We start from the raw sequence: 26,682 nt of genomic DNA, 5'->3' as shown, positions 1-26,682 counted from the left end.
TTCTCTGAACTCTTGGATCACACTCCATCAGTACGTTCACTTGCTTCAGGCCTTTGGCTCTCAGGCTTGTTCTGCTTCTTCTCTGCTGCGGTGAGGAGACAAGGACTGAGGATTGAGGAGGGAGGGCAGAAGAGATACAAAGCCCTGCTTTAAAAAGAACCCCTGCCCCAAGCTCTGTGATCCTAAAACAGGGTTAGAGTAATTTTTTATACTCTTTACCTTGGAGTGAAAGCTGAGCAGTGAAAGTGATGGGTGGTTGGCAGTGTTGTGGCAGTTTTCAGTATGTGTTGCATTACTGTGTTCCCTAGAGTAAGGGGTACTTTTCTGTCTCCAGAGAAGATTGTTAGTAATGTGCATCAGTAGACATCCCATGTCTGGATAATGGCTTATTTAGTCCTAAAACTCATTCTCCAAACATCACTTCACAGGATCCAACAATCAGCATCCCAGAATTCAACGTCTCACTATTCATCGATTCTTTTGAAAATGTTGAGCCTGTGAGCATATCACAAAATACTGATGTGGATTATTGCATTTTTTTGGAAGAGACAAATACAAAGGCTCTCAGTGTTGTTTTATGGGAGTTGCTTGGGTAGTTTGAAGCTACTGTTTACAGTAGAAAGACTAGTTATAGAAATACAAGTGAGATAATGAAAGATGCATGCTGAATTAAGCAGAGATGTTTCCTAGAATAACTATTGCTCTACTAGGCTGAAAGCTTGTACTACAGACATGTTTTTAAAATGTAGTTTTAGTATTTTTCTGCCAGCTTCTTCATATCTGATAATATCTGAAATCTTGCAGGTCATTAGTTCATCAAGTGTACTTGGCCTTGTTGCATTTTTAAAAAATTGAAATTAAATGGTTGAGTTATTTTTATTGCAAAAGCACATGCACAGTTACACAATGATCATTAAAGCCAATCTGAAAAATAGCATTGCAGATGATAGCAATTAGAGTTCTATTAATTTCGAATCATTTTGAAATTTGAAGTTTTCTTTACCCTAATTAAGATCTGAGCTTTTATTAGGTCAACATTGTGGAAATTTAGTAAAGGATATAGTCATTTGAGGATGTTGTGTGTTATTCCATATCATAGGCCCTAAGCAGGATGCATACACCTCTGTTCCTGAAAGGTTTATGGGTCTTCACAGATTCTGTCAGTCACTTTTATGTTTGCAACTATTTTTAAAAAGAAAAACAAAAGCTGAAATAGTTTCTATTACCATCAGCTTTGTCTATGCAGAACTTGTTAAACAATCGTGACTGACTCCTGCTTACTCATTGAAAGTGCCAAATTACTACCATCTGAATTAGGGAACACTAGAAACGCTGTGTCATAGTGATGGTAATTTTTAGGCATGGTTACCCCACCAAAAGATATCTGCATGCTTTCAAAGCACTATGGTAGTAAACATTTCTTTTCTTTTATGAGACACTAGGGAAGAAGGCATCTAAATTCAAGAGACATTTACAACTGCACTAGTGACTCTTGAAGCAGATTATGTTGAATAAAACTTTGCTAATAATGTTGAGTAGAATATTTCTGAATATCTCACTGATTGTTCTTCCCTCATTTTCCCCACTGTGCTGTTGATTTAATGTGATTTAGTCAAATCAGAAGCTCTAAATGAGCATATTGCTTCCTGAACAAGTTGAGGCATGGAAGTCCAAATTGCTGCTCACAGATTTTTATCTCTGTTTGCAGATAGCCAAACCGCCCACAGTGGGGCAACACAGAGAACAAGAGAGTCTATTCAGTTCTGTTTCTGAGGATGTTTTTAATCAGTCTGTATCTTTTGGTCTTTGTAACATTATAGGATTTATTAATGTGACATGGTTAATTCACTTCTTTTTTAAAAAAATCAGTAGCTGTTTACATTTTGACAAGTTGTGAAATATGAAAACTTAATGCTAAAAGTTGATGAGGCATACGCAGAGTGTACTGTTTCATCTTTCAGATTGATTTGGGAAGGGAGCAAGATAAATGTTTAGGAAACAACTTTCTTATTTATTTTAAAGAATGATTGTGGCTTTCAATTCAAGTGGAACAGGATTTCTCCATCTCTGTTATGTTAAGGCTTCCCACGTAGCCAGCTCAGTTTGTCTTTTCGGCTACAGCCTGGGATTCTTCTGTCCAAAACTCCCATTGTCTATATTCTTTAAATCAGAGCTGAATGGCCTTTTAAAATTACATGATTGCACATTCATAAATTGTGGGTGTAATGCTTTACAAGAAGTCAAACTGGATAATCAAGACAATCTTCTTGTTTTACATGACTCCATGCAAACTTTTAAAATGAGCCAGTTGTTCTCCCTGGACTTTTTAGGAGATAGTGTCAGTGCAAAGGTTAATAAGAATGTTCATTGAAAATGGAAACACACAAATAACTGAGAATATATTCTTCATAGGTGGAGCAAAGGTCAGATATATAACAAGCCTTAGGAGATTTCTTCCTAGACTTCTAACAGTAGGAAAAACTCTAAGACTTTTTCTTTAATAGGATAAAAAATGTGGGAATGTTAACCAGTTTGGGGGCATGGAAAGAGTCATCTATTTGAAAATGATGAAAAGATGGACCTTTCTTCCACCCATCTGATGTCTACTGACAAAATGCTAATGTACACAACACATACATGAGAGGGAGAGCATATGGATGATTAAGTGCATGTCATAGTTCATCTAGTGCATCTTTCTTCAGTGTGATTTTTTTTTTTTTTTTTTTTTAAAAAAAAGGCATGTTCCCAGCACTGCTGCTCTTGGCAGATGAGTGAGCTGCTTTTAAAGAATGTCTGGAATGCCAACTTTTTAAGTCCAAAAGGAACAGGTATTATTAAGTGTGGAGTAGAAAGCAATGCAAATAGTTTGAACAATGAGGATATAGTTTTGGAACTGAGTGTTAATGAAGATGCTCATGGCAAGTGTTGTCCCCAGATCTTTTTCTGTGTTCTCTTAAAGATGTGGCTTTGCATTTCATCCAGTGCTGTGGACATGCTCTAAATCTTGCTGGTGGAGGGGGCTGTAGAGTCTCCCTGAACAGCTTTTAGAACCTCAAGTCATGCTGATGTTGAGCTTAAAGAGCAAAGGCAGAAAAAAAAACTTGGTAGTGTGAGTGCGGATGCTTCTGGCTGTAATATGCTCCTTGGCTACTACACAAAACTAGTGTGGGTATTGTTTTGTTTGTTGGGTTTTTTTTGTTCATGGTGGTGGTTTTGTGGTGGTTTTTTTGTGGGTTTGTGTGGGGTTTTTTTTTTGTTTGTTTTCCAGTCTCTTCACTACGGGGAGAAACCAGCTGCATGATGGAGATTTTTGTATGACAAACTGGTAAAGTGGTTCTTTTACCAGCCACTCTTTCAACTGACAATTGATACCTGGCTTTGGAATATGCATTTTTGCCAAACCTGTGTAGCTTCCTTTAAACCCTAAAGAAAGAGGCACCCCTACCTTACACACTCATCTACTGCAGAGATCCTGGAGGGAATTATAGGACCAAGTGTCATTAAGCCGCTAATGTGTAGGACTGCAACTTCTTATCCCTTTCAGTGTCTTGTATGTTACTGTCAGGCAGTTTAATGGCCTCTTAATTTGTGTGTGTGGATGAACTAATTAGCAACACTAAAATACGAAATCACCTTGTGTTTTCTTATAGTTGAGTCCTCTGAGGGTTCTGAATTTGTCTTTGTGCATAAGGCAAAATAATCAAAGAACCAGAGCTTGTTAAATTTGCCTTCATTAACACTGAATTCATTTGCCTAAGTACTCTTACCCTGCTGAGCTCACTTAAGAATACAATTTCCCTGTCTGATATTTTTTCTTCTCTCCCAGAATACATTTTCCAACTAATAAGGAATCTGCATTTTTTATTTTTTGAAAGATTTTGTCTCTTTTCATGTATTTCTTTCTGCCATAGAATCCAATGTCACACATCCGTGAAAGATGATCATTATGTCAAAGTAACTCCAGCTAAGACAGTCAGTTTGTAACAACCTGCCAGACCTCTGCTAATCAGTCTTACCTTTCAACATCCACACCACAATCCCTTGGACAGGAAAGAAATGCGTGTCATCTTATTTTCCTTCATTCTATGAGGAAGTGTATTGACCTTGTTGGTGCTTTGTTGAAGTCAAGTAATTAACCTATTGGATCTTTTTATTGCTTTTATGGCAATAAAAATCTTAGGTAGTTGACATGTCCCATTGATTGATTTAGGTGCTACTTATAAGTCAAAAGCCTTACTCTTTTTCTTGTCCCCTTGTGATTTTTTTCGTCCTTCTCTAAATCTGATGTTTCACTTCAAAGCTTCTGGCACTAAGTTGTTAATTCATATTTTAATCCATTTCTTGCCGTTTCTGCATACTGAAATCCAGTGTCTTAATCAGCTGCTCTCTCAGCTCACAGCTGTTTCCTCAATTTTTGATATTTAGCATATAAACCCTGTTAAGACACTTTCTGCTGAGTAAAATACCCAAGGCTACATCTGATATTTGACACGCTAATCCCAGTAGTATTTTGCATAGGCTCCTTAAGCACTGTACAGTTCATGTTTCCTTTTAATGCTGGAGAAATGGCTTAATTGATTTTTCATCACTGACCTCTTTGTCAGACTTCATTCTTGATACTATTCCCAAATTGTATTTTGTCTCTTTTTTTTTTCTTTAGAGTGGGACAAATACACTTGGGGTGCAGGGAGATATACACACCTTCCTTGGGTTCAGTCCAAATCACTATACACTAAGGGCTATATTCATGTATAATACTTTCATGCTGATGGAGACATGTTCTTATCTGTCAATACAGGCAATGAAAGAGAAATCCTGAGTATCTGGTGCTTCGGTGCACAACTTTGTACTTTTTTTTTTAATGTCCATTTTTAGGAAAGGAGATTTCTGGGAAGATACAGTCTTGGCAGGAGCGAAGGCTTCACTGAAGAGGCTGGATGAGTGCAGCTCTTAACTGATTAATTTTGCTTGTCTGACCCTCTGCAAATTAGTAGTTAGCTCTGATCTTATGCTTTTTGCTTACCTTGGGAGATGGTTTCTTACAGTGCCACAGGCTCTTGCCGTCAGCTAACGGTGTTGGAAGAAGCAGCCTGTGCCATGAGCAGATAGATCCAGGGCTGCTTGTTATGTTTTACCATCATCTTATTGTCATCATCTTCATTGTACTTCCCTCTGCTCAATGCCTAACATTTAACTTCAAATGTATGGTTTCCAAGACTTTTACTCAAACTGTTTAAAATACACCTGTTTTGTACACTGTCGATATCAAGTGTTGAACACTGTTTCAGGAGGTTTGATATCACAGCCTTTGACTGATTATGTTTTGCTTCTCTAATATATGTTGCATTAGACAATGTTCTTGAAACCCTACAACATAAAGGCTTCAAATGTCTGTAAGCAGAAGCAAATAAAGACAGCCTGGAAAGTACTTCTTTTAAATTCAAACACAGTGCTGTTAAAACACACCAACAGAATGTCACAGACTTAACATAAAAAGCCCTTCAATATTTCCAGTAAATCTTGTTTTGCAGGATTTCATAGGTGAAATTTCTTTTAAATGGCATTAAATAAAAAACAAAGTCAATGGTTTGCAAAACAAAGCCATAAACTAGAATAAAATTGTTCCACATAAGTATAATTTCATATCCAAAACCACATACATGCTCACAACTTTTCACTCCTAATGTATCTTAATTTTTATTGACATTAAAAACAAACAAACAAACCAACAACCTGTAGGTATTGGAATTTACTTCAAGACTTGGAGCTGCCAATTGACCAGAATTAGCTTAACCATGAAAAACTAAATACCCCCCTAGCATTTAATAGTTTGAGTTCAGATCCACCTTAGGTTCTCAGGATTTAAACAGGAATATAAAGAAATACCTGTTCAAAGTGGGAAATAATTGCCTTCTGCATTTAACTTTCTTAATCTCTCAATTTTGTGTTGCACATAGAGCATATAGCCATATATGACAGATACTTTTGTTTTAAACTGATTTGTATGTTTGCTTTTTCAAAAAACACAGCAAAATTCAAGCTTAGCAAGACATTGTTAATGTTCATGTGTTATTTAGTCGCGGTATTGCCGAGGAGTCTGCCCGCACAGAGTCCCAACACATGCTAAACAGATAGAGAGGCTGCCAAAAGCTGAAAGCATTGCACAGCAAATCACACTCAGTGTCATTTAAATTCAGATGTTAATCTCTTCCTAGTTTATTGAAATCTACCAAACTGAGAAAAGGAGATAAAATTTCAATGATGTTTCAGATTCCAAAGTATTTTAGGGGGTTTGTGTTAACTAATTTCCATTAACTTCTAGTTTGTAATGTTACTTAAATTTGGTTAAGAATAACCAGATCTAAAAGAAATTCTGAGAGGTAACTCTTTGCCTCTGCTTTCTTTATAGATACATAGAATGCTAGCTTATGTGCCAGAGGTCTCCAGAGGCTTCAGAACTCATAGAAGACTTAAGAATGATTAAGATGATAAAACGTGTGTGTCCACATTAAATATGAAAGATGGATGCATGTTTTACATTTCCATTCGACAGCAGTGGGAATGTGCTAGTTTAAATTTACTCTATACACTGATAATTTAAACTCTTTATCAAAGACTTAAAAACTGTTTGCTGTGCAAAACTGTCATAAGTAAAGATATCTAGGAATATTAGATCTTTATGTCCCTTAAATAATATATCATTTTTCTGCTATGTGAACTGTAGAAAACACTGAAGATCTATGAAGGCTTAATAAAAATGTTCCTTTATTAATCATCCTAAACTGAGATGCAGAAGTTTTAACGAAAAATTCCTTTTTATACATGTTTAAGGAAGCCTTTATAAAGAGAGGGTTAAAACTCAGCACAGATTTTTTTTTATTATTATTATAATTTTTTACACTTTAGATGGGAAGGTTCCCCTTTTGTATCTATCTCTGTTTGAAAAATATACCTCACACCAAAGTTATTACCCTCATTCAAACAAAACTTTACTGAGGATAAACTGCATATTTCACAGAACCAGAGAAGAGCTGAGGTGTACCATCAGGTCCCAGGAAATGTTTTTGTCTAGTTCGTTTAAATGTACCCCTAAATAATCCCTCACTGTTTAGGGTGTCTTCATTTCTCCCTGCTTTCCTGCAGGTCTCAGGGGCCTGCAATTCTTGAAGGTTCACCAGTGAAGACCAAGGCAGAGGTGGCATTGAGCACCTCGGCCTTCTCCATGCCCTTTGTCACCAGGTCCCCTGCCCCATTCAGCAGTGGGTCCATGTTTTTTTTCCCCAGTCTGTCGTTTTCTGCTGATGTATTTGTGGAAGTCCTTCCTGTTACCTTTTAGTTTCCTCATGGGTTTCAACTCCAGGTGGGCTTTGATTTTCCTAATCCATTCTTAACACTGTATTGTTTCTGACAATTTAAAAATGTTATTGAAGGTTTTGCTCTTGAGCTAGTGTCTTAACGATTATTGAAGACTGAAATGCAGTTAGTTGTAGTTGAAATAAGAGTGACTATTTCTGAGGATCAGCTTCCTCCTATTTCTGAAGGCAATTTTTAGCTTCAGTTTCTTTCTGTGAGAAAAGCAGCAGTGTTTTGTGAATACTTGGAGTTCCTATACCAGATATAGGAGAAAGCATGTTGTAAATTGGGTAAAACTGACAAGGAGAAATATTTTTTTCAGATGATTCTAGCAAAATGAAAAAAAGCAAATGTAAAGCTAAGTCCCCCCTTCCTAAATCTCTATATTATAGTTGCTAGATGATATCACCTTTAGCAATTATAGTTAGATAAGTAAAATGCTAATGCCATGTTACCCTTAAAGTGTTTTGCAGAACATGCCCTGGAAGCGGTAATTTAAGAGGTAATAGAGGTACTTGACAACTCTTAATGAAAGCAGTAGCTTGAAAATCACATATTCCCAAGCCTTTAGGTGCAGTGTTATAAGACTCTCAAAAGCCAAGAGAGATTCACTAGAGCATTCTTCTTAGCTTCATGTTCTTGTGAATGGAAATGAGCTCCATTGCCTGTCCTGTAGAAACATCAGTCGAGAGGCAAAGTGTTCAAAGAAACAACAGCAAGTTCAGGTGGTGGTGAATGTAGAAGTAGTAGGACTTGTTAGAAGCAATAGTGAACTTGGGCTCTATGGTCTGTTTTTCAAGAATGTGTAAATATTAAAGAATGATTAAAGCAATGTAATGGAACAAAAAGCCAGAAGGGTCTCCTCCTGAATCTGCCTTCTTAGCAAATGCAAAACCTGAATTTTATTTGAGGTTTAAAAACCTTTTGATGAACCCTGAGCTTTGAGCATAGCTGGGGTGATTTATGGCTTTGTGATTTCAGTCTGTAACAGGCAGAATTTCACTGGGTTGTGCTGCAGTTTTGAATTTTTGAGGTTTCAGATGTGAGTCATTAGCTTTTTCAACCCTTTCCTTAAATCTTTTAGCAGATACAGTTTTTCTCCCAGCTGTTCATTCAGACATTTCAGTTAAATAAAAATTAAGCAAAATAAAGCAAACCCAAAATGTGCTAAACAGGATTCAAATAAATAAGTCAGTCCTAGTTTCAGTTCGGCTTTACTTGCCTGCTTTAGCTAATGTTGTAGCTTTCAAGTCACCTGTAATATTTTTGAGAGAAAACAAAGTTGACAAGATATTAATTTCTCAAACTAAACAGGGGTAACAAGGCTGTGCCTTGAAGAGATCATAACATCTTGTTTTTATTAGGGCTTTGGTGGTTTTAAATAGTGTGCCTGTGAAAAGTTAACATAATCTGCGTTTTGCATATTGCTTCTAATTTGAGTCCTGCCAAAGCAAAGAAAACATGAAGCATTGCTTTCATCTCAGCTGGAAGGTTTATCAGTTGTATAATAACTGGAGTTGGCATGAGCCTGGTTATAGCTGGAGTTAGCAGCTGCTTCTCTGATCCTTCAGTAGCACAAAGACCAAAACAAATTAATGCTGTTAGTCATTCTTTCTTCCCTCCCAATTCATTTGCAATTATTTACAACAGTTCATGGAGAAGCTCAGTGAAACACCATGTAAGTGCATTGCTGATATGGATGCAGGTGGCCAAGTCTTAATTTGGGGGTGATAAGTGAAGGACAGATGAGATGCATTGGCCAGTGAAGGTGCACGCTCTCTGACTGACAACACACTAGTCAACAAGGTGTCCCTAGGACTGTGCTCTGTCCTTCAGGCCAGCTCTGCTGGGGAAACTTGTGTACAGATTAATAAACTCTCCCATACTGTGCATGGAATGGACGGATGGAACAGCCACCTGGCAATGGACCATGGGTGGTTCTTGTTCAAAAAGATGCCTGGGCATTGCGTGGAGGAGTGCTGGCTGGGCCAGACCAAAACCTTCCCAGCGACCTTTCTAACAGTTTAACAACATACACACCACCACTGCCTGGGAACATTCGATGGATGCATGTATTGATACAGCCTCAGTCTTTCAGTATGTTGGCAATATTGTGTTTTTCATGAACTCAATTAAAAAGTTTGCTATGGAAATTCAATGTATATTTGCTATATGAACATGAAATATTGCATGTACTCCTGTTTCACTGTCAACTTGTGTGTGTGTTGAGCACTAGTGTCCATTGATGGCCAAATCTTTCCTGACAGTTTGTCAGGAACTCACTCTGCAGTATGAATCTGATGGCCCAGTGCAGACAAGATCTGTTTTGGCCTGATGCAAAGAGAGCTGGCAGAAAAAAATGCGTTCTAGGGAATAAGTACATGTCATTCTTCAATCACAAACTGCTAGTTGCAGCACGAAACATATTTTACAGGAAGAAAAAGTAAATTCAGTGGTTTTTAATCTGTACCGCACAACAATAAAAATTCATGTTAATGCAACTTTTTTATGGTTAGGTGATTTGATCTTGAAAATGCAGCTACAATTCATGGTTAATGCCAAGCATGTGTTTACATAATGATAGCTTCTCCCATTGATTCAACAAATGACGATGTTGTGTTCTCAAGAAATCAGTCTGATTTCCACGTGCATTGAGCCCCCTCTGTTTGCTATATCCACTTTCTCCCGGAGTCTCTTCTCTTGTAACACTCAAGTGTCTGACTGGTGGTGTGATACATGCAGCGAATATCACAACCTGTCTTCCTACTTCCTAATAAAGCAGACATACTTTTTTGAAGAAGGGTAATCTGGGAGCTACCTTAGTATGGTGGTTTAAAATGTACCTCATTGCAGGTTTGAATTTCAAATGAAGAATGTATTTTTGTCCCTTACTAAAATAAGGTCTGAATACCTATGAAAGCTAATCATAAAATATAATTTATCTTGCATTAATTCCAGGGCACAGTTCTAAAAAGCATGTCACTTTCAGGTATTAGTACTGAAACAATCTCTGTGTCTAAAAAATCAACATGTTTTTCTCTTTTCTTGTTTCTTTTTTTTTTTTTGTTTTTTTTCTTTTTTTCAGCTGTGGGACCTACTGCAGAAGTTGCAATTCATCATGACATACATTGCTCCCTGGCAGATTGCCTGGGGATCATCGTTCCATGTTTTTGCTCAGCTCTTTGCAATACCTCATATCCTTTATAAATTTGTTTTGCTTTATTCTTTAAATTCTTATTCATGTATGTAATTTATTTACAGTGTTTGAATAAGGTGTGAAATTCCTAGGTAACTTATTTTTAAATGTGACAAAGCTTGGAGCATCTCCTGAGACATACAACTTTCTGTCTTGGTTGCATGAGATCTGAAACTGGGAAACTGAACTGTGACTCACACTGGTCTGTTTTAATGCCCACTCACTTCCCACCCAGCCACATTCCGCAGATCACTTACTTCCACAGTCCTCAGGATGGACTTTTGATGCATCCAGAAAGAAATATTATGACTGACGTATTAGTTCTAACTTGGGTGGACTTTTATGTATGCAGAAGCTAGTTTTGGGAAGTGCTGAGCATATGGTTGGCCTAGACCTGCAATATTAGTTACTTTCTCAGTTGCTTGTAGTTGATATCTCAGATACAAATTTATTTTCCGTTTTAACTGTCCCAATTTTTCTTTTTTCCATTCCAGAAGCACAGGATTTTTAACATTTTAATATACATTTTTCATTGTGGTGCTTTTAACATTTCCACTCTCTATTATGAGTAGTAGTACAGGTCCATCAACACCAAAGCAGTCCTTTTGAAACAGTCAGTTTCAGTGCCTGTTCCAGGGCTGTGAGCATTGGTTTTGTAGATACAGAGAGTAAAACAGATTTCAAAGACCCCAAAATATCTGTAGGGTTAAAAAACATATATATTGGATTTCTGAAACAAAAAACTTGCAGTCTGGTGCAGTTAGGAACTTGATTTAGTACAGGAAAAAAAGATTAAAAAATGAATAAAACACTGTAACTGAACAAAATTAACTTTATTGACCTCTAAAGCATTTTCAGATATTAACTTTTCATTTCTTCCTTCCCTTCCAACCAAAGTTGTGGAAGAAGAGTTGACAAAGTGGTTTTAGTTCAGACCTACAGAAGAGTTTACTTTGTACTGTTTATTAGATACACACACTTAAGGCTTTGTCACTTTCATACCACAGTGGATTTTTACACCCTGTGAGTGATTTCTTCCGTCTGCTCTTTGCTGTGATGTATTGAATCATATGTAGCATCGATTAACTATGCTTATGTTTCAGATAGAAAGTATAAATGAGAACCTTGGACAGAGGGAATTGCAGACAGAATAACTCCCTGAGGGAAAGCTTAAGATGGCCTGTTTAGGAAAGAAAAGCTTTACAAAACTAAAGGTCTGTCTTAGCACTTTTGAGTGATTTGTAGCAAATTATTACAGAATTCCACAACAAAAAAATATTTTCATCTCTGTTGTAGGTATGAATCACAGGAGAACTGTATATGAGGTTATTTAGTAAAACATTTAAGAACTGAGATAATAGTTTAGTGAATTTCCCTCTGGTTTTGTGCAGTGGTAACGTTACTCTTGGTAAAACTACATATTAAGTCTTGCAAAATGGAAAGCAGTTAACTAAGCAGGATTTAGTTTATTTACACAGTTATTGCTAAAGTGATCTAGACTAGCTTTCTACTCTTTATATTTATAATATCCTTTGTAAATGCAAATCTGTTTTTTAAGGCAATGTTGCAATTATGATACTGGTTAAATGCTCAAGTTACTATTCCCATAACAAGAATTACTTTGTCTTTTTGCATGGTATCTTTATTTGTTGTTACCATAACCTAGCAAACAGTACTGATGAATGCGTATTGTAGTTTGCAGAGGGACCATGCCTGCCACTTCTTTGCAGAGTCTGATTATTCGTGGTTCCTAATTGACTAAATCACTTCTGCGGGCAGGAAGTAAATTTTTGAATTTTGAAGCACCTCTGTGAGTTTTTGCCATAAAGCTCAGCGACACGAGAACTTCTGTGTGCTTTAATGCATTGGGTTCTGTTGCGCAGACCACAGAGGTGCAATGCATGGAGCCTGGTGGAGGTTGTGAAGCCTCCACCGTTAGAGATCTTCAGGAATTTAGATGAAGTTCTGTCAGGAGTCATTTAGGTTTAGCTGCTTATTCCTTGGTGCTGCTAGGTGGAGTAGGTGACCTTTCGAAGTCCTTTCTAATTACAAAAGATGAGGAACAGGAATGGGCTTCTGGCTTGAGGAGAGATCTGCAACTTCACTTCCAAGGGCTTCAATGAGTAAGAAAAGATTATGTTCATAAATATCAGTGGATTGAGCAAGTCAGTGTAGTGTGGAGTCAAGGGAGGATTTTGTGTGAGACGTCAACAGAGAGATTTGGAAAGGATTTCTAGTTCATATTATCCTGTCTATGAGAGTTTCTTCTTTGGCTGTTTTGGGGTTACAGGTCTAACATCAGAAAAGGAAGCCCTGTGATGCTCACTTCTCTCATCTTCTAGGTGATTGATAGTGTGCTTGGAAGTGCCAAAACATTTCTGTCCTGTAGAAATTGCAATTAGAAATGTGGGTTTGGGGAAACAGGATTTGCAGTGGCCTTACTGCATAGTTTTGTATGAAAAGAAGGGAATGGAAGACTTCAAAAATGTTAGTCTTTCAGTTACTTGTTTTGAAACCGATTGGAATTTAAACAGGGTTTTGAATTACAAGTTAATCCTCAAAATAGAATGTTTTATTTCACGTTGAAGGGTTTTTAGTTATTTCTTTTTATCAAAAGTTGTTTTTGTTGATATTAAAATCTATTATTCACAAAGAAGTTTTGATTCTACACTGTGTAACCTGACAAAGATGTTACACTGGAACTGTCTTGGGACACAGAATAAGAAAGCATGCCTGTAAGTTTCTGACACTTCTTTTTTTAAATTTTCTACTTAAACATAGTTAAAGCATTGGCATTTTAAAAAAAAGATAAAAAAAACTAATAAAGGGAAATAAAGTACTATCAAACAAAAAAACCCTGAAGACAGATAATTGTGCACAGTATACATCAACTGTGCATGTAAGGGAACTGAGTGCTGTTACTTGGTCTCATGACATGCTTACATATATGAAACATTTTATTAAAATCACTCTTCACAAGTCAGATGGGAAATGTCTTCCAGCATACATACAGTAGAGCATAATGGCTTTTAGCAAAAATAAAACTGTTGCTACTGGTTATGTCTTCGATACAAATGCTTCACAGTGGAGGCCTAAATGTCTTAACTCATGATGGTGGCAGTTTTTAAATGAGTCATGACATTAGAACTCTCTTTAGAAAACTTGATTTGCTGTCCTTATCTGTCCTCCTTTTGTCTCTTCAGTTCCCATCCCTCCTTGCCTTATCTGACACTTGTTCATCTTTCACAGCCTGTGCTGGTTATGACTACAGTGTAATGTGACAGTTTAACTTTTTTTGATTTACTTGCTTCCTGCTCTGTGCTCTCTGTTGCTTTTTGAACTTTAGACTCTTGAGGGCAGCTCATTTCGCAACATCACTAATGCGCAAAGACACCATTCCAAACCACTCTCTTTTAATAAGTTTGAGGGATTTGAGAGGTATCTTTTGGCAAGTATTTGTTTTTAGATTTTGCAAATTGCTTTGAAAGCAAAGCCAGCTAGCCTTTTTATGGAAATACTGTACCATGAATTATGCTACATGTGTTAAAATGATTTTGTGAAGTCTTATAGTCTGTGGGACACATACACAGGGTATTATTGTAAGAGGGTAAGCTAAAAGACTCTGGTTATTGAGAGGTTTGATCTAAATTTTAGTTTGAGATGCACTCAAGTGTTGTACTTTGATAGTCGCTCTTTAGTCCATGACTTACTTACTTGGCACTTATTCCCAGGAGAGGTGTAAAAAAGGACAGCTATTCTCTTATACCAACTTGGAAACCTTTTTCCTGAGATTCCATGGATATGGTATGACTTAATGAAGAATTAAAGCCTAACATTTGAATTTTTTTGATTTTTAAATCATGTTCCTTTCAACTTGCATGTTTTTCAGTATCCTTGTCCATCTCCTAACTTCCTTTCCAGCAATCTGGAATATGAATTTACATTTAAAGTAAACTATGGATTCAGGTATTCATTATTAAATTTATGTGTGATATTTATTATACCTCTGTCCTCACCTTCTCATTTCATATATATTTCAAAAAGTATGAAGTGCATTTTTTTACATTTCAATCTGCATGGACTGTTAAATTGTCAGCAAAAATTAACACAAAAGCGTGATTTTCAGCCCACAGGCTGGATTATAGAGGCATAGTTGTTTCTCCACATACTAGGTCATTCCAAAAGAAGCAGAATCACAGAATGAAATATTGGACACATTGGGATCAAGACTCAGTGCAGAGAACTGAGAATTTCCAAGAAAATGAGGTTTGGGGGATTTTTGTATTTTAAACTCTGTGTGTCAGACTCTGGAGATGCACTTTGTGTCATAGTACACGAAGGTCGCTGGAAAAGGGCACTTACTGCTCTGCCCACGCTCAGGATCTGTCCTCAGGCAGAGACGGGGTCACCCTGATAATAACGTACACTGTGCAGACATGTCGCCTCCATTGCAACCGTGCAGAAGTGAAGAGCCATTGATTGCATGCTGATAATTGGCAATTTGGCACTGCCTTTCCTTTCCTTGCCACCTCTTTGGTAAGACAGATAACAACAAAAAAAGCAAAAATAAATAGTTCAAATTGCTGTCTCGGCAATGCTTTAGAAGTACACAGAAATAATTTGTGTTACCTTAACTTGCGATTTTCAGACTCTGCTATGCTTTTTTTTCAAACTCTGGCCACTTCAGTCTTTTCTACACCGCTGAGTCCATTTCTTGGTAGTGTCATCTTTATCGCATCATACGCAAGACCGATCAAGTTCTGGGAGAAAAACTACAAGTAAGGCATTTCAAATATTTTCTACACTTGTGATTTGTAAAAGTTTTGCTCTCATTCATTTCCTTTCTGGAGGAAATGTTGTAGAGCATGAGAGGCTAATCTTTGAATCTTGATTCTGGTGTTTTACGATTTTGTGGTTATTTGGTTATTTCTGAAAATGTATTTAAACAATTACGAGTACATTACAGATGAGATGTTGTGTTGCATTTGTCGTACAGACATACAGTAATGAAGCTGTGGGAAAAAAAAATCAACAGTAGAAGTTCCAGTTGTCAGCCTTTTTTTCTTGCTAGCTCGTGTTAGCAACTAAATCTGTGAAGCCTTTGGCACTAGAAGTCACGCTGCATTAATGTGTTTTGTCCCAGCCTGATTAAATGTTACCATTTGGGATGTGGCAGGTGACTCTCATAGGGAAGTGATTAAGAGTTCGCATTGGTATTACTTGCTACATCAGATCTTGAAGTGTGACTGAAGAATTGGTTTTGTCAGATTTTAGCATCCATTCATTCAGTTTGACAAGTACGTAAACACAGACGAAAAGACTGGATGAAGAGCTTCTGCTCCTTCTGCCCAGTAGGATTTGAAAGCTCGTAGTAACTGGGATCTAATGGGCTCCCAGCAAGAGTACTGGAGATGGGGAAACACTTCCCTTTCCAGAAGGAGGTGGTTTTTGCAAGGGATGAATGAGCAGTCTGCATCGTTAGGGGATAGGTTCAGTGACTAAGGGGCGTCCTTTGAGGCCTGTGCTCTGAGCAGCCTGAGAGCTCTTTACCACCTACTGACACGTAACCAGGCTTGGAGGAACTTACTGCAGCTGCAGAAGAGCAGTTTGAGGCACAAGGTGAAAGTTGTGTTGGTGAAATCAGGAGTTGGCTGAACCAGTGAGAAGCACTAGACACTTACCGCTCTTGTATTGATGCCACTGATGTATCTGAGCACCTCAGGAAAACTCAAAACTAGATTACTATTGCAACAACATATCATCAGTAGGCTAAAACTAACCTGTCTCGTGACGGCCTAAGCCCAGCTCACGTTCCCTATTAGTGGGTGAACAATCCAACGCTTAGTGAATTCTGCTTCACAGTGATAGGAAGAGCTGACATTGAAGGATCAAAAAGCGACATCACTATGAACGCTTGGCCGCCACAAGCCAGTTATTCCTGTGGTAACTTTTCTGACACATCCTGCTTAAAATCCAGAAAGCCAGAAGGGGATCGTGAGGCCCCTCTTTCATGGTCTGTATTCATGCTGAAAATAAAGATCAAGCAAGCTTTTGCCCTTCTGCTCCACGGGAGGTTTCCATCCTCCCTGAGCTCGCCTTAGGACACCTGCGTTATGCTTTGACAGGCGTACTGCTCAGTCAAACTCCCCACCTGCCATCTTTTAGGGGAAAATGTCTGATTAGTTTGGAGAGTTTTATTTTTGTTTCATTTTGACTTGTCAGTGAGTGAATATGTACTCATCTATAAAGAAATTACTCAGACAAAGCCAAGTCATATAAATACTGTTAGAAATTCTAGTGTGTTTTTCTTGACCGTCTCACTTAAAACATAAAAACTACAACCTTGCCCCTTAAAACCCTTTCACAAGTAGCAAACAGCCTTGTAGAAGATTCAGATAGTCATCAAAGTGAAATAAATGTTCGCCTGAACCGGTGGCATTCCACAATATGCATGTGTAATGACTCCATCTAAATTTGTATTCATTTTGTTTGTAGCACTTCTGATTTTCCTTGGCCTTGCTTCCATTTCAGTATTTCATTGCTCACATGAAGAACTGATCAGAGCGAGTGAGCACTGAACTGAAATGGGTCATTAAAGGGACACAGTGAAAAGACAGAAAAAGGCAAGGGAAGGGAGTAATTTTGTATTAAGAATAGGGAAATTTTCTACAACGTACTTAAAATAGTTCAATGAAGTGAGATGGGTCTTGTCTTACTGCTTTAAATCTTGACCCATCAACATCTAAAAATCCAAAAGGATGGCATAATTGCTTTCTTTCAGAGCTGTGCAGTTGAACAGGATCGGGAACGAGATGGAGTGGGGAGTCGTTGTGGCTCCTGCACTGACCCGTCTTTGGGTTGCAGTGCCCTGCGGCCAGGTGTGCACTGAACTTTCAGGTGCTCTAAGACCAAACAGAATGAAGAGATGGGGAAGCTGGTATAGAGGCTTCCTTATTGAAGTGCATTGACCGTTTTGCCAAGTTCAGCTCAGGGTATTCATGGAAAATCACAGGTTCACTACAGTGCAGGCTGAGATGTGCCTCATACAAAGCAGAAGGTCTGGCAGATGTTTTTTTTTTGCTGTTTCCATACTCATCACCTGTTGACAGGAAGTTTTGCCCAGGGGAAAGCTACCTCAGTGTGCTTTAGATAGCTTGTTGGTGGTGGTGGTTTGCCTGTTTTGCATGCTCATTTTCAAACACTTCCTTGTTCTGACGATGACTACATTAAATTATCACATTTATATTAGCTACACAAAAACTCATTTACGTTTATATGAAGTCAGAGGTAATCAATCCCATAGTTATATTTTTTTATAATTTAACCTCTTAATTGGACTAACTGAAAACAATTTTGACAAGCACTCCAGATATCAAAATATGATGGTTTTGTTTTTCTTCCAAGTCATAAATTAGGTTTCTTTCTTAGAGTGTCATTTCTGTTCATCAGTATATGCACACTTCACTGCTCTCATGCAAGCTTCTTTTTTTCATTAGTTTCACTTAAGGAAAACTTTTGCATCTCATTTGGGCCAACGGTGTGAAATGAGATGAGGAAAAGCCATCCGGTTCATTTTCTGTGGAGTGAATCCAAAGGTGAAGCTTTGGACATTAGCAAGCAGAATATTGTGTTTATTGAGCTGGGCTATTAGGCCAGTAGCTTGAGTGGTGAGCAGCTGCTTCATCTGTTCCTTAAAGTGTTGATTTGGTTGTCCCTACCTGTGAGAGCACACATACACATCTTGCATTTCCAGTGTTTCTTTTAGTCCCACTTTTTTCTGATGGCTAAAGAGGAGTTTGATTCCTCAGGTTTCTGACCAAGCACCTGCCACTTTAGATGATGTGAGCTGGAGCTGCAAGGCTTAGAGAATTAAGATGATAGCTTGTTTGATTTTTTCAAGGAGATGGAGGAACTCAAGCAGGTCTGAAAAAAAAAAAATAATAATTTTGACAGTAAGCAAACTGTGAAATTCCTAGCAAGCTCTTCAAAATTCAGGAATCATACTGTGCCTGTTTGTGCTCTTGCGGTGTGTGCGCAGAGCACGGGTGTTCTTCCCTGCAGTCAGCAGATGCTGTTTGTTCACAGTGTGCACTTTCGTACTCGCTCTGTGCAGAGTCTAGTGCACTGATACATCACTGCAGTCAGGGATCTTTTGGGGAGAAAGGGAAGGGTGACTTTAAAAAGAAGAAAAAGTACAGCAATAAGGGAGGTGATTAAGAAAGAACAACTTCCAATGCAACCTCTCTTCTACGGCTTTTGCTGCCATTGTTGAAGAGAGAGGTGTGTGAAATCAGAAAGCTGCTTTGCTGCTCATGAGCGGTCTGTCTCGTGGAAGTCCAACTATGAGAAATTTTCTCTTTTTTAAAGAAAAATAAAAAGTTTGATGCAACACTAGCTTTGTCCTGCCATTAGCCAGAGTTTGAAGAGTCCTGTTTTAGTCTTTATTTTCACAGCTGTTAGAATGATTAGGCTGTAGATGTCAGAGAAAGAAAAGGAAATAGCAGTAAATCTTATTTAATGCATAGGCACTTTAAAGCATGAAGTGTTTGTTCAAACGCTGTTGTTCCATTCCTCTGCTTTGCTTTTATTCTTAAATACTTTGTCATGCTGTAGCCTGATTCTGTCCCCCCCTCCCTTCCTCTTATCTTGCTTTGTGTCTGGGATATGGCAACGGACAGGGCAGTGTAGGAAGTTTACTGTCATACCCCAGTGGGTCTTAACTGCTGGATCACGTCGAGCAGCCTGTTCTCTGCTGCAGCTGTGACTTTTCCCCCCAAACAGCAAACTGCCACCAGGAATCTGGAGATTTTGCTGCCTACAGGCCCCTCATCTCTCTCCTGCTCCTTGTTTCTGTTCTCTCTTGGTCATCTGGTTCAGTGACAATTTTTGGGTAAGGCACAGCTTGCATTTGCTTTGAAGGGTCTCAAGTGAATGACTGTGTGGTTTAGCTGAATTAGGTGCCTCTAAAGAGGCTGTGGTTAAATTTCCAGTTATCTCTGAATGGCATTCAGGACACCTCTCTTTGTTCAAGAACATGTGAGCAAGCCTTTCTTTTCTCCATCTTTTTAAAAAGTGTATCAAGGTGTTATTGTTCCAGTCATTGTGGTTTGGAAAACAACCACCTGTAAGGTTAATACAAGGAACGGAGAGTAAGGAAAACCTGCCCTGTCTCAGCTCCAGTGCAGCTGGCATTTTTTTTCCTGCTGGCTCACTTAACCTGCCCATTGTGGACAGCCTGCAGGTGGAATGGGAAGAGTTTTCTCAGTGTAGATACAATTAGATTTGACCCCACATTATGCACGTGTGTGGGAAAAGGAATTGTAAAATATACTCGTCTGCTCCCTCCCTTTTTCCCATAAAATAACAAGCCTTCCACTTTCAAATGCTTATTTTTTAACACACACCAGTGTATCTGGTTTCCCTGTGAGCCTGCTCATCTGTTACAGCTGCTAAAACCCCTGCTCTGAACACTGAACATCATTCAGCCATAACTGTCCATGAGCCTTGTTTGGGAGCTGTATGTTCAGACCTTTCAAGTTCTCCTTTTTAGGGCTGGATTTCTTTTTTTAGTCTTTTCTTGCCATGTTGTTTGGTTTTTCACATGTTCTTAGACCTCCATAGTGGTGATGTTTACAGAGGAACAACTGCAGCAGATGTTTATAGTTCAGTAATGCCTTGGACGCTGATTTATAATGAATACTTTAAAGAAAGGTACATTAACCTCTGAAGTCAACAATTAGCGCATAACCTAAGCATAAGAGAACCTTTATTCCTTTAATCAGCAGGAGTTAGTGTTTGCCTTATTTTGTCAAATATCGCTTCAGAAATGTTATGTTCTGACTTCTGTCACTGCCTGTTCTACTTACTTAGTGTTCAAAATTTTCTGAATACTTCCAGCCACCTGGCACAAAAGCCACATTACAGCCATGAGTTTTACCGTTCATTGCAATTGTTTTAGTTTCTTCTGAACTGTTTCTCTGCTAATTCTTTTGTTTTTCTCTGACTGCTTCTATTTTTATACTGTTTTTTTAGTGAACTGACCAGAAAGAAGCACTGTATTCCAGTCGTACAACTTTACTCTAGAGTGTACTGAGGTCCTAGTTCCTTTGTTATCAGCTATTACTCAGTTTTATGAATGTTGGCCCCTTTGACCCTGGCTTTTTTAAGAGAGGTCTTCACTGAGTGGGCCTCAGGGCTCCTTCAGGCTTTTATTGAATGTTAATTTGGAACTCAGCAAAATAGTATAAATATGTATTGGCATGTAGATAAAAACACAATGGGTGTTTATTAGTGCCTGGGACTTTCTAGTCAAAACAAATAAGCCCAATTAATTGAATGGTTTTCAGTCTGTATTTTTGATGTGCTGTCTTCAAATCAGAAGGGCTGTCTGGTCCTGTTTGCAAAGCATGTGGCATTTGGTCAGAGTCTTTCTGGAGACTTCAAAGGTACTTAGATCTTTGACCATCCAGCCTAGACTGGTACTGAAGGATGCTTAGGCCTGGCTTGGGTGCCATTGGGTACATCATTCCTGCTAACTCTAGTGGCACTCCATGGCTGGCAGTGATGCAAAAGCTGAAACATTAACAAGTTGCTGCTTTTTTTTTTTCATTGTCCCCTCTCCCTCTCCAGCAGATTTCGCAGTAAAGATTTTTTTGGTGGGGAAAATACCTCTCTGTTGAAACAATGAGTATAAACTGGTCTTTGGGAAGTTTCACCCTGTTCCCCAGGTGCAGGTGTGACCATGGTTCTGGCACTGAGGGAGAAAACCAAAATGTTTGAAGAACAAGGAACGTCTTTGCCTGTACTTCAGCCTTAGTTCTTCATGAGCCCTCTGAAGTTACATGTTATTCATTAGACTCACTCATCTGACTGTCTTCTCAAGACCATTCCCTGTCCCCTCCCTGCTGTACTGCTGATCTGCTTTACCTCTTTCACATTGCACCAGTAGTGCCCATGGACTTGTACCTACAACCCTTGCCTGGTTTGGGAGCCTTTAATCCCTTCCAGCAGGTGTGCAGGGCTTTGAGGAGTGACAAAACCACAGCATTCAGGTGTGGGAGGTGTTGCTTCAGATAAAGCCCCAGGCTGAAAGAAGCCCTAGTAGAAATTATGTTACCCTGAGCATCTTGAACTGTGATCTCCCCCGGAGTAAGTGACCCTGTGTGCATGTGTGCGCCCCTTTGGGCACTTGCTGTGGCACAGAGGTGTGCACATCTCTTCTCCAACCCAGCCCACACCTGATCGCTTCACTCCACGTGTCACACTGAACTGGGAAAACGTGGGGGCTGCCAGGGAAAGGATGGGCGGGGAAAACCGGGTACCTTTAGTCAAATAGGTCTGATATTAAAATAAGTATTTTCAGAGTTGCCGAGAGTTTCACACTCAAGGGAGGCTGTACAAAATTCGAAGTTGTATTTTAACTTTTGGCACTATTTCTTTAACTGGTAACATCTCCTCTTCTCAAATTTTGCCTGTGGCAGTCAATAAAACAAATTGAGGCTAATTGAATAGGAGCCATATGTGTGATAATTAATTGGGAGTGCATTCTGATTCAGTGCTCTGTAGTTCCCCGCCGAGTTAAAGATGCATCCACAACTCCAGTTCACTGAATCATTCGAAGAAGACAGAAGGGAGGCCTCAGAGAGGGAACACATGCTGAGGGCAGGCGGGAACACAAGCAGAGATCAAAACCACAAGCGGGATAAATGAAAAGGGAAAGGGATGGTCAGAAAAGGAAAAGGCATGCAGTGAAAAATCTGAGAGGATAATGCAATGGATATTGATAAGCAGAAACTCAGACCTACAGAGGAAAGAAAGAAATCATAACGATGTTAGAAGAGGACTTGTAAAGATATTTGGAAAGGAAAGCAGCAACAGGACATAAGAGAAAGATGAGAATGCACTCATTAATCAGAAATGGAACGCATGTAATATTTTAAAGGCTTGTGTTGATATACAGTGGCACTAAAAATTTATAAGATGTTCATCTAATGCTTAGCTTCCATATTTTGTAAATCTAATGAGATGAAGTAAACTCATGAAAGTTCTGTCATGTCGAGTATTGGAAACCTGTTGAAATGGATTGACTGAATTTCGATAAGAATAACTGTTCTCAGCAAGCATTCATGCCTTTCACTTGGATCATGTAGATTATCTCCTGTTTTAGACTGAACTGAATAAAACGTTTAGGGGCAAGCTGAGGTTCAGAGTATTAAACTCAAACCTTCCATTTAAGAAAATGCTTACTCAAGCAACTTTTGTGAATATGGGGAAAAGCTGAGATCACAGAGATGTTCAGCAAGTATAACTGTTCTAACTGAGGTGATACATAAGTTGTGTAAAGATAGCAGTAGGGAATAATTCACGCTACAGCTTGCCTACGTCCTGATTGTCTTCTGGTGTACAAGAGTATGTACTTGTTCCAAATTGCCTGAGGGCTCATAAGAGCACAAAGTAAAATATCTCTCACTTATTTCTGAGGTAATGCAAAATGCAGAATTATATCACCGTTGCCACCGAGAATTGTCTCTGAAGCCTTGTGCTAGTTGGGACTAGGTAAACACTGGATGAATGCTACAGGGATTTTTTGTTTTTTAATTTAATCCTTCGACTGGCAGTATTTGCTCTCCAGAGTTTGTTTCAGTCTGAAGAGTACTGTAGAGACTACCGTAACAACTGCCGCAAATGAACAACACTCTCAGCAGCCTTTGCAATGAGGAAAACAGAAGTATTAAAAGTTATCCCTGTTTTAGACTGGGTTTTGTACAACTACACAGTAGCAATAAGATTTTTCTTGTTCTTCAGTCTAGTATCACTGATGCTGCACTCGCAGGTTTATGGCACTGGAAAGGTTCGGTTAGCTTCCATTTTGCCTCCCTTCGTCTTTTGGTGAAAATACGTATATGGAGTACCTGATAGTGTGCTAACCTAGTATTTCTGATGTAGGCTTTCTTTGTAAGTCATCATTCACCAGTCTTTGTCTTACTCCTGTATTTCCTCATACTTTCTTGCTATCCCCACCTCCTAATTTTATTTTTAAGCAGTGACCTTGAGTTTAAAAGTGACAATTAAAAAAATCTTAAGTTTATGTTATTTTATTATTTCACACTGAAAAAACATAAGAGCACTTTGTTGTCAACAACAAAGAATATTAATAATGAATTCTGAAATGCCTTGCTGTCCTTTCCCCCTTTTGTGATGTTTAAGCAATGTGCATCAATCTGTGGAGTAAAGGAGATAAACACCTTGGCCATATTTGCTGAAGGGCCTCCCAACATTTTGGTGTGTGGTTTGTTTCTTGGCTTTTGTTTTTTCATTTTGTTTTCATTGTTTTCTGTCTGATCTCACTCTTTTTTCTGGTGAAAATGTCAACAGGACATTTCTTATCATCTCCGTTCAACTCTCCAGGTCCTTACTGCTTCTCAAGCTTTTGCCAGTTCACTCATGGGCCCATTGGCCAGTGTGGAGCCCAAGTGCGTTAGTCCTGCAGAGCTCTAACCCAGCACTGGGCACAGGGTTGTACCTTTACTATGACGTTTGCTTTTGTTTGTGATGAGAAAACCACGAAAATAACACTCACCTGCCCTATTTCAGATCCATGGTTTTGTGTGTAATTAACACATTTGCTTTTAAATGAAAAGTGCGTCTATGGATTGCAGGCAGTGAGGTATGATTGTGATGCAGGGTCCTGTGCTAAGCCACATCCTCACAGGAATGTCAGGTCTAAGCCCCTTTTCACTGACAGAAGAGTGAGCACGAACGTCTCTGTACAGTTGGCATAATCCTTCCACTTATAGAGCATCTTGTATCATTTAGTATAAAATACCTGAAGATAGTGACTAAATGCCTTTCAAAAGAAAAAGCATACAAGGACAAGGGAGAAGAAATTAAGTAGCAAGGCAGACAAATAAGACAAAAGCAGGGATATTGATGACATTTTGGTAAAGCATTAGTGAATATTTTAAAGTACACAGATGCTTAAATGACCTGGCTTACAAATAAGAGGTGAATTCCCCAGCTAAACCTTTGAATGTCAGAACATTTAGGTGGGCTGTTTAATCCCTATTTGGGCACTCAGTTTTTGATCTCAAATTCACACCTCTCATTTGCATCCCTACTGCTGCAGGGGCACAGAAACCTCATCTCCAGGAAGGCTTCAGAATATGCCAAATAAACATGCTCAGCAGTAGCTCAGCAAATGACTGCAACTCTGATTTTTATACCTACTAAAACCACAAAAAAACAAAACCGAACAAACACCCCCCCACCCCAAAACCTAAAACACAAAAAACCCCAAAGCTCTCAGAATGAATTATAAAAAGCTTTTTAAGAAACTAAAGGAACCCTAAGAACAGGAAACATTATTGATAGTAAGACCTTCCTGTGTTCTAAAAGGATCCTTCAACAGCGCTGTCCTTAACAACTGGAACTTTTTATACCATAGCCCTCCCCCAATTTCCTGGTGTTCAAGCAAAGCCACTTTTTATTTTTGTTAGATGAAACACTGGAGCAATTAGGGAAGGAAGGGAGGAAGAAAGCATGAAAGATAAAAATCAGAGAGAGTGACCAGGAAGGAGAAGTTGCTTTCATTTTTAAGAGATCTTTATTGATGTGAGTTAAATCTGAGGCATCTCTTCCATGCAGCTGCCCAGAAAACCTGGACATGGTGATGCGCGAAGGGGCTGTCAGCCTTTGCTGTTATAATCACACTGGAATCATTCTGCCTTTTAGATGAATTGATTTAAAACTACTTGGGTATCCTCCCACTTCCAATTAGTACCATCGTTTTTGCCGCTGGTGTCCTTCAAATATTCATGTCTGCCTGCTTACTCTACCATCTCCTCATTCTCTCTCCTGCCTCGCTGTCATAGCCTTCTACTACTACTGTGTTTTTAATGCTAACCCTTCCATTTATAGTGCCAGCAACATAGCACATTCACAAGAAAATGTTGAGGATTTTTTTCTAGACTTCCATGAATAATCATAGGGCTGCAGCATAGTAGAGTTTGGAGTTTCGCTCTGTTAGATTTGCCTGTTAGATGTCATGGAAAGTCAGATTCCAATGTATTGGACACAAAGAAAAACTTTGGATCTCCCCTGGAAAGGCATCTCTTGCGTCCTCCAGAGGGGAAGTGCTTTTCTTTGTTCCTTCAAAGTAGACATCCCCTCCTTCAGAGCAGGAATCCTGGAAATCCTAAATTTGTGTTTTGAGGAAAAACCCAGCAGTAGCAAGGCAGATAGAACAGCTGTGATTTTATTCTTCTGCAAATAAGCACAGCTTTTTTGTTTGTTTTTGTCTTCTCAATTTGCCAGATTCTTACTATCCACTGTATGTTCCCCAGGCTGCCTGAATCTCCTTCAGTCTTTTTTTTTTACCCTTCTAAGGAACTGGGAAAATAAAGTGAGAGAAGAAAGTCTTTCCAGGTCGAAAAACAAGGCAATATTTTTGGACAAGGGAAGTATAGGAAGTGACTTCATCCTTTTGCAAAGGGAAGCGATAGTTATAATGGCATGAACAGCGCTGTGCACACCCGTGGATTGTCTCAGTGCCCACATAAATGCTGGATTAAAAGAGCGTGAAGGAGATGTTTCAGGAGCTAAGCAGGATTTTTACTTTAAAATTACTGAAGACTTAGCTGAAGATGCTCAAACACAATCTCTTGCTCTCCAGGGCAAGTGCTCAAGGACTTGCAGTTGGTTTGCATAGAATAATGCAAATCAGGAAGAAATGCAATTACTGATCTAATTATCACCTTGGATGAGTGGTAACAACCAAATTTAAAGCAAGAGGCCACTGGAAGAAAGCCCAAATCACCCACTAGTCCCAAAAATCCAGTTTGAGAAGTCCTAGTCAACAGTGAAAAGCCCACGAATAAAGATTTTGCCCATTTGAGTGATAGGTGCAGTGTATTATAATTTAATGGTATGCAAATTCCCATTGCCTTCAGGAAGGTACAAACACAGCTTTGGGAGCTATGTTTGGTTTTTAAAGTCCAAAATGGATTACCAGACTGAATTTATTCAACTAAACTGAATTTCAGGACAGGAGGTTGCTTTGCAAATTGTCTGTGTATTACCTTCGGTCTTAAAAAAATTAAAACTATGCTTCAAAATATCTGTATAAAGATTTGAGT

At 38.7% G+C, this 26,682-nt stretch overlaps 1 protein-coding gene across 1 annotated transcript in view; it reads left to right on the top strand.

Moving 5' to 3' along the window:
* The window catches only part of PCNX2 (pecanex 2), a gene marked incomplete at its 3' end in the record, with an annotated part of 150,331 nt that overhangs the window by 82,556 nt on the left and 41,093 nt on the right, over positions 1-26,682 (top strand). Inside the window, exons 22-23 of the mRNA XM_080342527.1 lie at positions 10,439-10,547; positions 15,198-15,327. Of these exons, the coding sequence (XP_080198653.1) occupies positions 10,439-10,547; positions 15,198-15,327 (239 nt within the window). The remainder of the gene's footprint in view (positions 1-10,438; positions 10,548-15,197; positions 15,328-26,682) is intronic.

This window comes from Nesoenas mayeri (genome assembly GCF_963082525.1).
Source record: "Nesoenas mayeri genome assembly, chromosome: 3".
In the NCBI taxonomy this organism is placed as follows: Eukaryota; Metazoa; Chordata; class Aves; order Columbiformes; family Columbidae; genus Nesoenas; species Nesoenas mayeri.
The sequence above is the reverse complement of the archived record's forward strand: the minus strand, read 5'-3'. Positions and strand labels throughout refer to the sequence as shown.